The 14,896-nt window shown below is 39.4% G+C and overlaps 2 protein-coding genes across 2 annotated transcripts in view; both read left to right on the forward strand.

The window, feature by feature from the left end:
- The window catches only part of LOC145484217 (TNF receptor-associated factor 6-like), a 204,127-nt gene that overhangs the window by 91,241 nt on the left and 97,990 nt on the right, over positions 1 to 14,896 (forward strand). The gene's annotated exons all lie outside the window — the stretch shown is intronic.
- LOC145484243 (TNF receptor-associated factor 4-like) lies at positions 74 to 10,107 on the forward strand. The gene is made up of 7 exons (XM_081462884.1): positions 74 to 388; positions 2,174 to 2,237; positions 2,556 to 2,657; positions 4,705 to 4,869; positions 7,179 to 7,253; positions 7,809 to 7,886; positions 8,390 to 10,107. The coding sequence occupies exons 1-7, from the start codon at positions 219 to 221 to the stop codon at positions 9,077 to 9,079; spliced, it is 1,344 nt and encodes a 447-aa protein (XP_081319010.1). The 5' UTR covers positions 74 to 218; the 3' UTR covers positions 9,080 to 10,107.

The raw sequence follows: 14,896 nt of genomic DNA on the forward strand, positions 1-14,896 counted from the left end.
AAACACACAACAAAGCACTTTGTCGGGTTTCATAACCATTCCCCTCTATTAACTATGCAAGGGGAGAGTTATGTAGCAGTTTACCAACACTTGAGAAACAACTTGCGTGAGACGGTCACACAATCCCAGGTATATTCAAGATAAGACTTTAGGTTTTAATTTACGTAAGTTTTAGTTTGACCCCAGGAAGCTTTCACTTTCGAGGGCATATTTACAACATGGCGGAAGCTCCAAGAAATCGGCTACCTTCGGGTTTCGACGAGGACTTCGCGAATGCAGTTGAAGATGAAAATCTCTGTTTGATATGTCATTTGCCGCTCAAGAAAGCTGTTTTAACAAGATGCGGACACAGGTTTTGCGAAGAATGTCTCGAGGAACATTTTAGAAGGTGCGGCATTAAATGGGTTATTACATTGATAGCCTACAGTTTCATTATACTTTAACGTCTGAATAGCTTTCGTCTGGCCTAGTTTTCACTAGAGGTGCAAGCATAAGCTTTAGCACCATAAAGAGTACTCAAAAGTCCGCGAGATGTAAAAGAAAGCACAGACTTGAATGGCTTTTGATTTAGTGTTTGTGCTTGCGATCCTGAGCTGATTGTGTGGACTCAACTGAATTGTCCGCTTATCCCGGCACTATAATGAATCACTGTATGAGCTTGTATGCCGTGGCGCGCTTATCGCAAGTTTAAACAGGGCTTGCTTAGCTTACCATGTCAAATCTGATCAACAGAAAGATGAGAAAGATATCAATTAGGTAATTTACATTCATTCCTGAGTCTGTGATTTGTTAATGTTCAGTCTTTAGGTTCACGCAAATGTTTTCATTTGATGAACTCGATCACATGCCAGATCAGGTCATAATTGATTTTAAATGTCTGGCTTCCTGCTTTAAACGACGCTTTTCTTTGCGTTGAGCTGCAATTCTTTTGATCGATTTTGTTCTTTTTGCGTTCACTAACAAACAAAAAGTAACGTAAAGCCGAAGCTTTAGGTTACTTTTAGGTTATTTAATTCAATATTGTTTCTTTGTTTACTGAAGTTTTAAACCGTGCAAACGGCTAGTATTCAATTTAATCAAAACACTTACTAGGACTCCCATATTATTATATTGGATTAAAGGGTCAGCCACACATTTGCACCCCGTGATTCATAATGAGTATTTGAAACTCACAGTTTCAATTCAATTGTTCTCAAGGCAAAGTCATCTTATCAAAAAAAGCAAACTTTGATCAATTCATGAATGTTTTTTGGCTACCTCATTGAGGGAGGTAACAGGCGGTTTCAACTGAGGCAATGTCCACGATTAATTCTCTCCTTAGCCTTTTTTTCAGGGTGTTTATGATGACTCTAAACAACAAAAACGAAAAAAAAAAAAAAAAAAAATTGGCTGGGCGGGGCAAGTGCCCAAGTTTGCCTTTTACTATCTACGGCTCTACATTAAACATAGAAATATTACATTTTCCTAGATTTCCGACGATACCCCCCTTTTGCGGGTATATACGGTCATTACGCCCTATCATTATGGGTGTGGATTATTATTTCTGTCCAAATAATTCTTGAGCCCCTAGTTTGTATAAGCACGCCGCTGAATCAAGCAAATTTTCTCTCAGTTCTCGAGATGCACTTATTTAAACTTCCATTGTTTTCCTTTCTAGAAACGGGTAAACGGCAGCAGGAATATTAATGGCCACATGACTAGTTTTTCCACCATTTATTACATTTTCTGTTTTCTCTTGTACAAAAGATAAAAGGAAGATGGAAAGCGCTGAATCTTTAATTCCATTTGTTCCCCAATTTCATTTTTGGTAAAAATTGGGATTGTAGTCTTCTACTGACGACAGTCGTAGCAATGGAGCTCGGAGCCTTAAAGTAGGTGCCGCGGAGCCTCAGAGCCCCACGTCGTTGGCTTTGGAGCCCTGGAACCACTGTCAGGTTTTAGGCCCGGAGCTCTGGAACCCTAAAACCCTTTAAGACCTTGATTATGGTGGCTATTTAAGCAATTATTTCTCATGCTAGTAAGGTGGTTAAACTTGATTTGTTAAAATCACTAAGCAACTATTATCGGTAGTAATCAAGGTTATCAGCCTGGACGAAAGTTTATTTTTAAAAGAATTTTATCTTACTTGGAAAGCCTGTAATTTATGTTCCATTTATAAATCATTTTTTTGTAGGCAGGGAGTTCAAGACCAGCATTTAACTTGTCGTGCCGACTGGGAGGGTTTGGACCGAGATCGGGTAAATAAGAACTTGAAGCATGTTAACATGTGACCCAGGGTCAGATATGGAAATGTCTGTTATGGACTTCTGCCCCTTCTTGATATCTCTTTGACATATACCTAGATCTAAAATAAGTGCTTGCAAACTTTCATTGTTTGCAAATAGTCTGTATCTTACCCTATCTGTTCTCCTAGATCAGTAGCTCGAATAAAGCATGGTTCGTTCCTTGTCTTTTCATTTATAGAGCTTTATAGCATAGGAAATCCCCGGTTGAAACTTTTACTGAGACGCCTTGAGTGCTCGAGTGCGTTATGGTTATTTCTCCCCGTATTTCAGGATGTTTTCCCTGACAAAGCGACAGAACGGAAGATACTTTCTTTACCCATCAGATGTCCAAGCGAAGGTTGTGACTGGACTGGTGAACTGAGAAACAAAGAGGTAAAAAGCGTTTTGTAATTAATAGCTCCGTGATAGACGAGTTTCAAGGTGACCACTAAATAAAAATAAGACTTGTCCTGTCAGGAGCCATAATCGGGGAAGGAGACCGTAAGCGCGCGCCATTTCTAGTATTGCGGTTGTCCCCATGATGTGGGACAATAATTCTATTTTTAGAACAAATTGCGCCATCGCCTGCGGCACACGCGCGTACATGCTGCGAGGATTTTTGCGGATGTCGCGCGGGGGAAATGGCGCCCGAAATTCCCGAAATTTTTCATGTTTTTGGCTCACGACTCAACGCGTTTACGTCTGTTGGAATTTTTCTTAAGTATTTTCGTCGTAAGCTGCTCCAGTTTGAGTGAAGTAAGACTGTGTCGAATTTAGGTATGTTCCGCTTTAAACTGATATATATCGCGCTGACCAAGTTGTCTTCCGACGGATGCTTCTTTTACATGAGCTGTACATTACTCCACTTTAAATTTCACATATGTTGAAGATTAACAGCTTTTCCATTGCACAGCAAAAAACTAGCTGAATATATTTAGATATAGCAGAGCTTCAGGACTTCATAGTTTCCGAGCTCCTCTTGCCGCACGCTTGCGAGGAATTTGCCAGTCTATCGCGACTGAAAGGTAAAACAAAATAATTGCTAGTTTGGTCAGTTTGAGTTTCGCCTGAATTGTAAGCAACGCTTGATGTTTCATCAAGGCCCAATAACTTTACGTCCATAGATACTGATCAGTTTTATTCGTGTAAAAATCCAGTAAATTCTCTGTTGTCGATGAATGAGAGCGCCCGCCGATGCGTGTTTTGTACAGTCAGTAAACATGACAAATTGTACTTCCGCCGCACTTTCGTGTGAAAGCGTACATCGAACTCAAACAATAACTCTATAGTTTTTAAATATGTTTAAGATTGATAAATGTTTGAGAACATATTAAAAGCTAAGCTGAAAATATGTGAATAAAGCAGAAATAATCAGCAAAGTTACGATGACGCTTTCTTTAATCAACTTCGAACAACGGTTTCGATTTTGTTGATCGACTTGTCAAAACTCCTTGTCTATTTTCATTTTCGCAGTGTAAAACTTTACTATGCTTATGTTGAAGAAACACACATGATGTTAGTAGCCTTCTTTGCGTTCGTGAAATTTGTTGCAGCATCTCAGCACAAAAGATAACGAAAGAAATCTTTGTCAAGATTTGTTGACAATTGAAAACACCGACTCGGACTTGAAAGTGCACGAGCTGCACTATGCAAATGAGCTAATTGTACGCGTCAGACTTTCCTTTCAAAAACATTTGCAAACTCACCAAACAAGCAGAAACAATAAGAAACCATCAAAACAGGTTTTGGTTATGATTAACCATTGTCTGAGAAACTCACAAATTAACTCGATACCAGAGTAGAGAGTTTTCTTGCTATATTCTTAAGTCAGAGCGAAGGCAAAAACATACGCGTAAGTACAACTAGCGCGAGCAGATCTTGTTATTCATTCCCAGCGCGAGATTGAAGTCTTGTTTTCGACCCTGAAAACCCACCTTTTCCGTTAGCTCAGAGCATAAAACTACATATAAGCGCCCTGGTTCGTATTCCCTGCCTTAGTCCTTGCCATCGCTGTGAAAAATACGCAAGATAATATCGCAAGGTCACTCAACTATCACCATTTGATCACGCAACGTGACAACATCCACGCGAGAGCCCCCGACATGTGCGTGGATCCGCGCGGATATATGACGTCAGGATGGCGCAATTTGTTCTAAAAATAGAAAAATTGTCCCATATCATAGGTGCGCGCGGATCTCAAGACTTTCGGTCTCCGTCCCCGATTATGGTTCCTGATCCTGTACAATATTTGTCTCAATGCGAAGTAAAGTATTCGCAGATGTACTATCGGCAATTCTGTGAATTAATGAACTTGGTCAATATTTCACATCATTTTGAGGAGGTCTTTAGTCTAGTGATCTACTGAACTATTCCTAAACTGAATGCTCTGGTCTAAAAATAAACTAAAACAGCTGAAGCGCATATTTCATTCGTGTAACAGGTTCACTTGGCATCTTGTCTTTTTTATCTGGTCATCTGTTCCAACGAAAACTGTCTCTGGATGGTACAAAGAATAAATCGTGAGAAACACGTGACGACAACTTGCCCATGGAGAATCCTAGAATGTGATCATTGCAGTGAGCTACACCCAGAGGGCAAGATGACGGTAAAATATGATTTGATAAGATAATAGGCGTTATTGTCGTAACACAAAATAATGCATTGTTAACGAAAGAAAAGTGAAGCACGTATTTTCTAGCTATCAGCTGCATGCTGCATCAAAAAAATTGGGAAAAATCTTTTTTTTTTTTTAAAATTTCGTCACGAAACCGTTCCATGTTATTCAATACAAAACAACTTTTACGCCACCGAGTTTAGCCGTTGTTATGGTTTACTTAAACCATACCTGCCCTCTGGTAGATTGTGGACACGTTTGTCATTATATGGTGCTTATTGAAAGCTACATTCACTACATTACAAAGAATAGTGTTGAAAGATACTCTGGAATCCGAACAAAACGAATGAGGCCAGGGTAGCGGTCAACTAAGGTACGGACCATCAGAAAAGTAATTGGGGTGGGGAAAAAACAAAAAAAAATCGAGCAAGGGAAAATGACAGGAAAAAAATTCCTGCAAAGAGAAACCCCAAGGAGAAAAAAAATCATGCAGAAGAAGGGTCGCATTTTTGCCATCAAACTAGTCTAATTATAACTCGGCCAAATTACAAATTAAAGTGCTCAAAACGGTGGTGTTATTGAGAAATTTTCCAGTGTTTTGCCACCCGATCCCATTCATATAATGCCACTGTGTTTGTTTTGAATCTCATACTTTTGTCAACTCTTCGACCTCAACTATAAAAAAAAAAGTGTGATAAATATTGCAACAATATACTGAATGTTTGAGTAACACATCGAAAAATAAAGTTGCCAAAGAGTAATTACAGCAAGATGACATTTTGAATACAGTTAAGAATAAGTCATTAATTCTTTAGCTCCCAATGCAGGCCGAGAAAAATTGAATTTGGGAATGCTGCCCGTCAGTTCAAAACAAACTGGCACCCAATTTTATCCAGTTTTAACTTGGAAAATATTATTTTTCAAGTTGTGGGTATGGATAGTGGGATTCACTCCTTCGCTCCTTCACAGGTGCAGTGAGATTTTTAACAAAATAAAGGCGCTAATCATCAGCATCTTACTTTACCGGCGTTTGTTGCTTATGCTTATGCACTGATGTGAGCCAGCCTTTATAGCATCACTGGGAGCAAATGGCCCTCCTAAATAATTTGTCTTTTTTCTAAATCCTGTCTTCTTACCTGGGTTATTAGATTTTGTGACCTAATCACAAGTACTTTTTTTTTTAATTTTGGAACAAAATCCTAGTATATGAGGCAACTGGCTGAGTCGTCTTGCCTCATGCTAGCTACGGCCCTGGACCTTTTTCAATTCTAGTTCCCCATACGTAGTCCTTTCATCACTGTCTTCATCCCCTGGAACTACTCCTTCCTCTTTCTCAGTGGACTGGGTGGACTGCGTTGGTGTTGATTTCTTGTCCTATTATACTTTCTTTTTTATTTCTTTTCGTGAATTTCTTTTTCTTTTTCCTTTACACTGCTGTTCAGCACTGCTACCAAACGTCGTCACTACATTGATCGACAGGAAACTCATATGAAGTGAAAACTTCCTTGATCTATTCTGCAGCACTCTTGACTCGTGGCGAGATATCCGAGAAAAATCTGTATTTCTCTGCGAGACGTACGTTAAGAATGCAATTATAAAGAGTAAATTACACTGACGATAAAACCAATACTTCTGTAAACAGCTCAGTGGGATCATTCTCACTTTCCACTCCAAATGGCTTCCTCGTCTCCCACTGTACATTTTGGAAAAGCTGTTCTATTAACCCTTGCATTAATTCAAAAGGCACGCTAAACAGCTTAACAACTTTCCCTTGAGCTGCCTCCGCAGACTCCCCCACATCAGGTGGCTGGATAAAATCCTAGACACGGAGGTTCTGTAACGGATCAGCATCCTGTGTCCACAACCTCCTGAAGCACAAGCGAAATGGGCTGAGCATGTCTGAATGTCAGACAGTCGACTGCCTAAACGGCTGCTGTATGGAGAATTGTGTCAGAGCAAGTGCTCAGTTGCGAAGAATTCCTCAAAGACCTAGGCGCAGGCATAAAGGTCAACACGAAGGGAAGATCACCGCATAGAGGCCCAGAGCAAACGCGCCACGCGCAGGTAAATATGGTAGGAAACAGACTGAAAAAAAAAAAAAAAGAAAGAAAGAAAAACAAAAGGAGGGCTTGCAGCTGAGCAGAAAATATCTTGCGCATTCAACAGGCTAAAAAAAAAAAAAAAAAAACAGTCATGCGAGCGAAAAATCCTTCACCCCCCGATCACCTTTCTCATGGTCCGTCCCTAACTAAGTTAACGCTAAATTTATTTGAGATGTCGTTAGCAATGTTCTCTTGCAGGAGTATATTGGACAGTGCAGCAAGTTCCCAGTAACGTGTCCTAACAGTTGTGGGGTCTCAGTTCCAAGGGAAATGGTAAGACTTCCAATTTTTCCTTTCCGGTTAATTGACTTCCGTTATCAGTCTAACCTACTGTTCAAGTTTTAGGCTTACGGCTTGAAGTGCTCGATGAGCTGAATAGCTAATTCCCTCTATGAGATGCGCCTGCAGAGCGTCTGCATGGTGGCTGTATTCATCACCTTGGACTGCATATTTGTTTTGATGGCAACAACTACCACGCAGACGCTCTGAAGGCGTGTCTCACATAGGAAATTGAGGCGTGGAGCTTACAAGCGACTTGTAGGGTGTCTGGAGATATTTCTAAAATTATTATTTTATGTATTTTTGGTTTGAAATTGGAGGGGGGTGGGGGCTAAGGCCCTTGGCCCCTCCGGCTCCGACTACCCTGTAATCTCTTGTCAAAGTAAGGTAATATTTGTTTATCATTTTAAAAGTGGCACGCGACATGCTCAATCTTGATTAGAGAAGTCTTCATGCAGTATATGCTCGTTCCTTAGCTCGCGTGATGGTTTGTTCGACTGTGCGTTAATTCTTTTTATGCTAAAAAATATGATGGTTTTTTTTTTTCAGACTCTAAATCACACTGACCACGATTGTCCATTGACCATAATCTCCTGCCCTTATGAAAAGATGGGATGTGAAACAAAGGCGTGTACTCAATGAGAACAGGTCACTTCGCAGCTGCTATGTATACTGCTATTTTCCCGTTTATCAGTATATAATAAACTGTTCCCATCGCGTAGTTTTATTCGATCGTTAAACGCGCAGATAGAATTGCGAAAGAACTGGACGGCAGCGTAGAAGACTCACACAACGCTCCACGGGGAGCGTTGTGTGACTCCCTCTGAGTCCGGCGTGAGCGGCAGCAAAGAAGGCTAATCATTAACAGACTAACAGACTGGGATTAGAAAGCCAAAGGGCGATATATTATCTTTTGAATTTAACTGATCACATTATTGTATGGATAGATTTGTTTAAGCTCGTTTGTAACTAGAGAAATGAAATTCTTTCATGTGCATGGTATGGGTATGAACAAGAGATTATCGCGAAGGTCTCTTGGTATGAAATATTCATTGCTAGCTTGTAATCTCTGCACTCCTTGGCTTATTTTGTAAGATTGTTCAGAAACGAATGTTCAGCTTTCCTTATAGGTTCAACGAAGGCAAGTGGAATTCCATGTTCAGTCTGCTATGAAACTCCATCTTGACTTAGCCTGTGTTAAGTTAAATGATACAGAAGTAAAATTAAATACAACACAGGCTAAGCTAAATGACACGCAAGAGACGACAACACGACTGATGAAGAAACTCGACAACCTCCAGAGACGGTTTGAAGAAAGAAATATCAATGAGGAAATAGTGATGGCAAGAAATGAATCGTTGGAATTCCCAAGGGCGTTTCTTTGGAAGGTTGACAATTTTATCGAAAATTTGCGACAAGCAACTGCTGGTAGACACCGACTAGCTTCTACTCCATTCTACACAGAGAGGTATGGCTACAAGCTAAGACTGTCAATTGTTCCCAATGGTGATGGGCGCGGAAAGAATACTCACCTATCAGTGTTCATCATTGTCATGAAAGGTGAATATGACACCATATTAACCTGGCCTTTCAAAAAGGAAGTGAAGTTTACATTGATCGATCAACAAGAAGATCCAGTCGAACGGCAGAACGTTATCAGGAAGTTAACAGGCAATTCACTAAAAAGTAACTATGACAGACCTATAGGAGGAGAGAACAAAGGGCGGGGATTTCCTGAATTCATAACTCACGAGAAACTTCATTCAAGGCGCTATATTCTGGATGACACACTGTTTCTTCAGGTTAAGGTCGGCCCTTAACCCTTTTTAACTTCCCTCGCTTCCATCTCTGAGCGGGTCTCGGCCGAAGAAACAGAGAAATTACGTTTAAGAGCATTTGCCCAAAATGGGTTTTGTTTCATTTACAGTCAGTTTCTTGTCTTGTTGCCTTGGTTCAGACCAAACAAACCTTTTGTGCGTACCCGCGCTCCGTTCCCACGAAATAATTCACTCTATCGTAGGATAAGGGTGGAGGAAAACAAGCTAACAAAGCGTATGTTAATTATAAATGAAAAAAGCAAGGTTTGTTCAATGACTTTGCAAATCGCTATCCACCAATTAAGAGCTTTTTTCCTGGTATGAGGCTTTGAAAAGTGAATTGTGGAGAATAAAACACTGGATGATTAAGTTATACGTTTCCCGTTGCTGTTGTCTACATCCTTAAAACGTGTACGTCCGCTCTACCATTTGCCTTTTTTATCGCTACTTAACAATTAGATTATGAGCTCGAGATTTCCATGAGGTGATAGTTGCTGAGGCCGAAGACCGAATGAATTATCGTAAACTACCGCTTATAAGCCCTCCGGTTATAGGTCCATCTTCTTGTGAACAAAAAAATACATCCTCTCATAAGCCCCCCAGTTATAAGTCCCCGTCTAGCTTTCCTTGTTTTGAATTCGTTTTATTATGAATTTTTGATGTTTTAAAGCTGTAGTTACACGGTAAATGAAAAACCCATTTCAATCAACATGTGCAACTATAACTCGTTTCGAAACGATATACTTATTCCGGTTATAAGCCCCCTCGGATGTAAGCCCCTCCGTTTATAAGGCCATTTAAATGCCCTCACGAAGTTGTTGAAGCCCCGGGCTTATGAGAGGCAGTTTATGGTATCACCTCATATAGAAATCTCGAGCTCATAATCAAAATCTAATTAACAATTAGATTATGAGCGCGAGATTTCTAGGAGGTGATAGTTGATGAGGCCGAAGGCCGAATCAACTATCACCTCATAGAAATCGAGAGCGAATAATCTAATTGTTTTAGTAGAATTCATACTAAAATTTACTTCAAATAACAGTTTCCAATTATTTCTTGACGTATTATTAGACTTTGGGCCTGAAAAAGGTCGCTCGGATTGAATTGCCATTTAAAATTGAAGTTGTGTGCGCGCGCACATCAGTTTTTCCAATAATTTCAACTTTTTCAAATGTTAAGAAACCGAAAATTTCCTTCATTTTGACTTCTCAGGAATTAAATTATTCATTTGCATCAAAATTTTCCTCCAAAGCTTTGGAAAAACGAAAAGAACGTCGCCATTTGCTAGACGACCTCCAGCCACTGCATAATAATGGCTGATAGTGTTCAATGGCTCAGCAAATCAGATTACAGCTTTTGCATTAGTATACTAGTAGAATTCTACTAATTAACAATTAGATTATGAACTCGAGATTTCTAACGCGTGATAGTTGCCGAAGGCGCCGCCTGAGTCAACTATCACGCATAGAAATCGAGAGCGAATTATCTAATTGTTTTAGTATAAATCTAGTAGTCGTTCTAAGCTTTAACCAACTCTATGAATATTTAAATAATAACTATTTATTAACCGAATCACAGTCTGGTTTCAGACCCATGTTTTCTACTGAAACAGCTTTACATGAGGTGAGCAACGAATGGCTTTGGAAGATTGATAACAAACACCTTAATGGTGTGATATTTCTAGCTTTGAAAAAAGTCTTTGACTCCATGGACCATGCTATATTCTATAAGAAAAGCTTAAACTCTATGGGGTCGATTGTCTTTCTCTTATTAATGGTTTCGGTCCTACTTATTTGACCGAAAGCAGCAAACCTTTATTGATGGAGCTCAATCTGATTTCTGTAATGTGATAGCTGCTATTCCACAGGGCTCTGTCTCAGAACCTCTGCTGTTTACTATTGACATTAACGATCTTCCGTCATGTAATTTGTTTTCAAAACCCAGAATGTATGCAGATGATACGACACTTACCTCATCTGCGGAAGACCCGTATGTCCTTGAACACAAAAATAAATTATGCTATGAATTTAATCCGGTCATGGCTGACAGCAAACATGCAACTGAATTAACTCTAAATGTCAAGAATACTAAGTGCATGCTCTAGGGAGTAAATTCAAGTTATCCCAAATACATAATGATTCTACAGTCAAAGTCCATAATACACCACTAGACAGTATAACCAAACATAAAACTCTTGGAGTTCACATTGACGAATCTCTCAATTGGCGCTCACACATAAATGCTACCTCAAAGAAAATTTCCGCTGGCCTTCCTTGCAATCTTAAAGAGTGTAAGCACTACTGTATCATTTGATACTAAAATGAACATGTATAAAGCACTTGTTATGTCTTATCTCAATTACTGTAGCACTGTATCGGGCAATATCGGCAAGGGACTATCAGACAGAATTCAAAAACTGCAAAATAGGGCTGCCAGAATTCTCACCTTTGCAAATTACGAAACTCGCCTAAGTATTTTGTTGGATGAACTTTTCTGAGAAAGTTTGGAAAACAAAAGATTCAAACAACTGGCTATGATTATGCATAAAATCCGTAATAATCTTTCCCCATCGTACCTGAGACGGATTTTTACCAATGTCTCAATTGTACATGGATACAATCTTATAAACTCTGAGATAAATTGCTATGCCCCCAGACTAAGAACGGAATGTGCAAAGGTAGCCCACACTACAGAGGATCTGTTCTGTGGAACAAGATTCCCTCGGAAATCAGACAGCTGCCTAGTTTAAAACTGTTCAAAACCTCACTGAATTGGAAAGATTATTTTTAGTGCTCTATGAATTGGAGAAAGATTTATTACAAAGATAATGTAGGCTAGTTAATTATTCCTTAGTTTAGTAATGTAATGTTAGTTAACGCATTCCTGCTAATACAGTTAATTTATTCTTTGTAATTTTCTACACGACTCCTACGAAGACCATTTTTATGATAGATTTCTTGTTTTAAATAAAGGTTGATTGAATGATTGATTTAATAGTGTACAAGTAGCTCAGCCAATCAGATTGCAGCATTTGCATTAGTATACTAGTTGAATTCTAGTAATCTTGATTAGTACATGTAAGAGGAGAATCAATGAAGGAGCTGTCCACAGCCTTTTCCTTTTTCTCAGTAAAAAGTGAGCAAAGAGAGTGCACGAGAACACCCCTTGCATTCGTGCTCGTTTAGGCCCTTGCGATCTTAGTTTGTTTACGTCCTTGGCTATTGTAAGAAATAATAGAAGAGCTGTGAACAAGTTGCCCCTCACGTGACTCCAATTTTACTTGCCATCTACACTAAAGGGTCACGTGTTGCTGTCTTAGAGAAGAACAATGTGCGGAACAGGGCCATAACTTCCTTATCAGCATTTAAAGCAAATATCAGGAGGGAGAACCTGGCTACATTAATTACTGATGGCCGCTGCACAAACTGGTACCTTTGTAATTTTCAATTAACGAGAGTTTCATCGTTATTTTCATTATTATTGAATAATGTACCAATTAATTTCAGCCATAAATTTTAGGTAAAAATTTCATTGTAATTCAATTTAGTGATATCGTTATATATTTATACACCAGTACTCAATATCTTAGTGTAAATTTAGATTTTATTGTAATTTTAAGTGTCCCCGATTAGTAGACCACTTGTGGTCGGCTAGAAGAATTTGACCCGATAATAAAGTTACTGACTGACTGACTGACTGACTGAATACCAATCACTTGTATACACAGGAGCCCTTAACTAGGCGAGTGTCTATATCAAGAAAAGACAACAAGTGGTTAATTCTGTGGTATACCACTCGAAAGAGTGACATAATTATTTTATAACATACCATAGAAAATACTGGGGTGTTTTTTAGAGGATTTTTCGAGTCCCTTTCTCCATTGCCATGGCAACAGATGCTATCGGTTTATGTTCCATTTATCATATTTGTTTGTTGATTTAAGGACATTCGCGCTCAAAATGTTCCCACATACACATGTTCATAAAACTTGGCACGCAGTAAGACAAAGATCAACTTTTGCCAAGAAGTAAAAGAAAGGTTACCGCGCTCGTTTACGAGAAAAGGCGCATTGAAGACCATGCAAAGACTATACGAATATCAGCAATTAAAGAAGCTACATTAGAGAAATTTAGGTCAGGTAAACGTACCAATTCAACTGAACTAAGTATATTAAGTGAACTTTGGCAGCTGATGTCGTTCCTTGATGTATAATTGACCTTGAAAAATAATACATATTAGCCTTGGCCGTCCACATTCAAAGAGAGCAGAAAAGGTGTAATATTCTTAAATTCTCACGTACAAAATTTTTAAAGTGGAGACAATCAGTAAAGGGAGTAATCTATGAAAAGAAAAGAGAGGGTTACCGACCATTTAAGAGAGTAGATTTCAGGCAAAGTAAGTGCCCCTGGTGCCAAACCCAGTACTTTCTTAGATTTCTTCCTTGGCGCGCGAGCTTGATTATGACGAAGCGTTGCTTTGCGACATGAATTACATGCTCAGTAGGAATGCGAAGTAAAAATAGGCGCGAACGACCTTGAAAAATCGAACCTCCGTAACAAGCGAACATAATTTAAGCCCTGGCCAAACCGATTCGCAAGTAGCCGCGAGTTAAACTTGCTAATTGACTAATAAATGGTTAATGGATGTCACTCGACTTGCGTTGACTTCGGTTGGGTGGCCAGACGGTGAAAAACGTGCTTGGACTTGCGTGCAAGTTTGATCTCGACCAAAAGGAGCGCAAGTTATCGTAAGTCATCGCGAGTGCACGCAAGGCCTGGCCAAACGGAGTCGTTAGTAGACCCAAGTTTTAACTTGGGTCTACTTGCGAGTCCGTTTGGCCAAGGCTTAAACGGGTGATTTGATCGTCAAGCTGCATTTCAGTAAACAAAGTCAGAGTGGTCCACTGATATATTTGCATGTTTCGATCATAATTTACAAAACAAAGATGGCAATAAATCAACTTTTGGGTCAAAGCAAGTGATTATGTTCAGAAATAACATAGAAGTAACAACTGAGCAATTAAACGAATCAGCCGAGTAAGTAAATGAAAGCAATTTATTCCAGTTGCCGCGAGAAAAACGCGAGTTATACCTTCAGGCCTCCATAGGACAACACATCAAGTTTATTAAAGAAGAACTGACGAAGACGACTAGAGATCTGAATGGTCTTGAGGAACAATTCAATGACCGGCTTAAAAAGAAAACTAAGAGAGATGTGAAGCCCCTGAAAACAAAGTAAATCCCGTTCAGTGAAGGGCAACTTGAAAAACAAATCCAAATTTTCAAGGTAGAATTACAAAACTTACATACAGGTTTTAAAGAAAAAAGGAATGATCTTAGGAAAGAATTTGAAGAGACGCCAGATACCGTAAACGGGCAGTCTAAAAAGAAGTCCGAAGACTGAAGGTTAAATTACAGAACTTAGATGAGCTTTCGAAGAAAGTAAGAATGATCTAAGGAAAAAATCTGAAGAGATCGAAGGTAGACGACCTAAGAAAGCAATTTGAAGGGAGGGTCAATATCATCATTTCAGAGAGAAGACAAGGAGAGATGAGAAGTTCTTGAAAAGGAAATGAATGCCTTTCGAAGACAACACGGCAACGAGGAAGTCAGAGTTCAGAAGGAGCTTGCGACCTATGAAAAGAACGTCGATACCCTTGAAAACGTGGTAAACATCAATCGAAACGAGCGGGCGCCTAACGAAGAGGAAGCAAACAACCAAACCTGAGAACTTGAGGAGAGGGTCAGAACTATTACTGAGGAACTAGATCGAGTGAATTGGAATACTTAAAGGAGCACAACTGCTTCGGCGGTTGGGTTG

Source organism: Orbicella franksi, chromosome 4 (assembly GCF_964199315.1).
Source record: "Orbicella franksi chromosome 4, jaOrbFran1.1, whole genome shotgun sequence".
In the NCBI taxonomy this organism is placed as follows: Eukaryota; Metazoa; Cnidaria; class Anthozoa; order Scleractinia; family Merulinidae; genus Orbicella; species Orbicella franksi.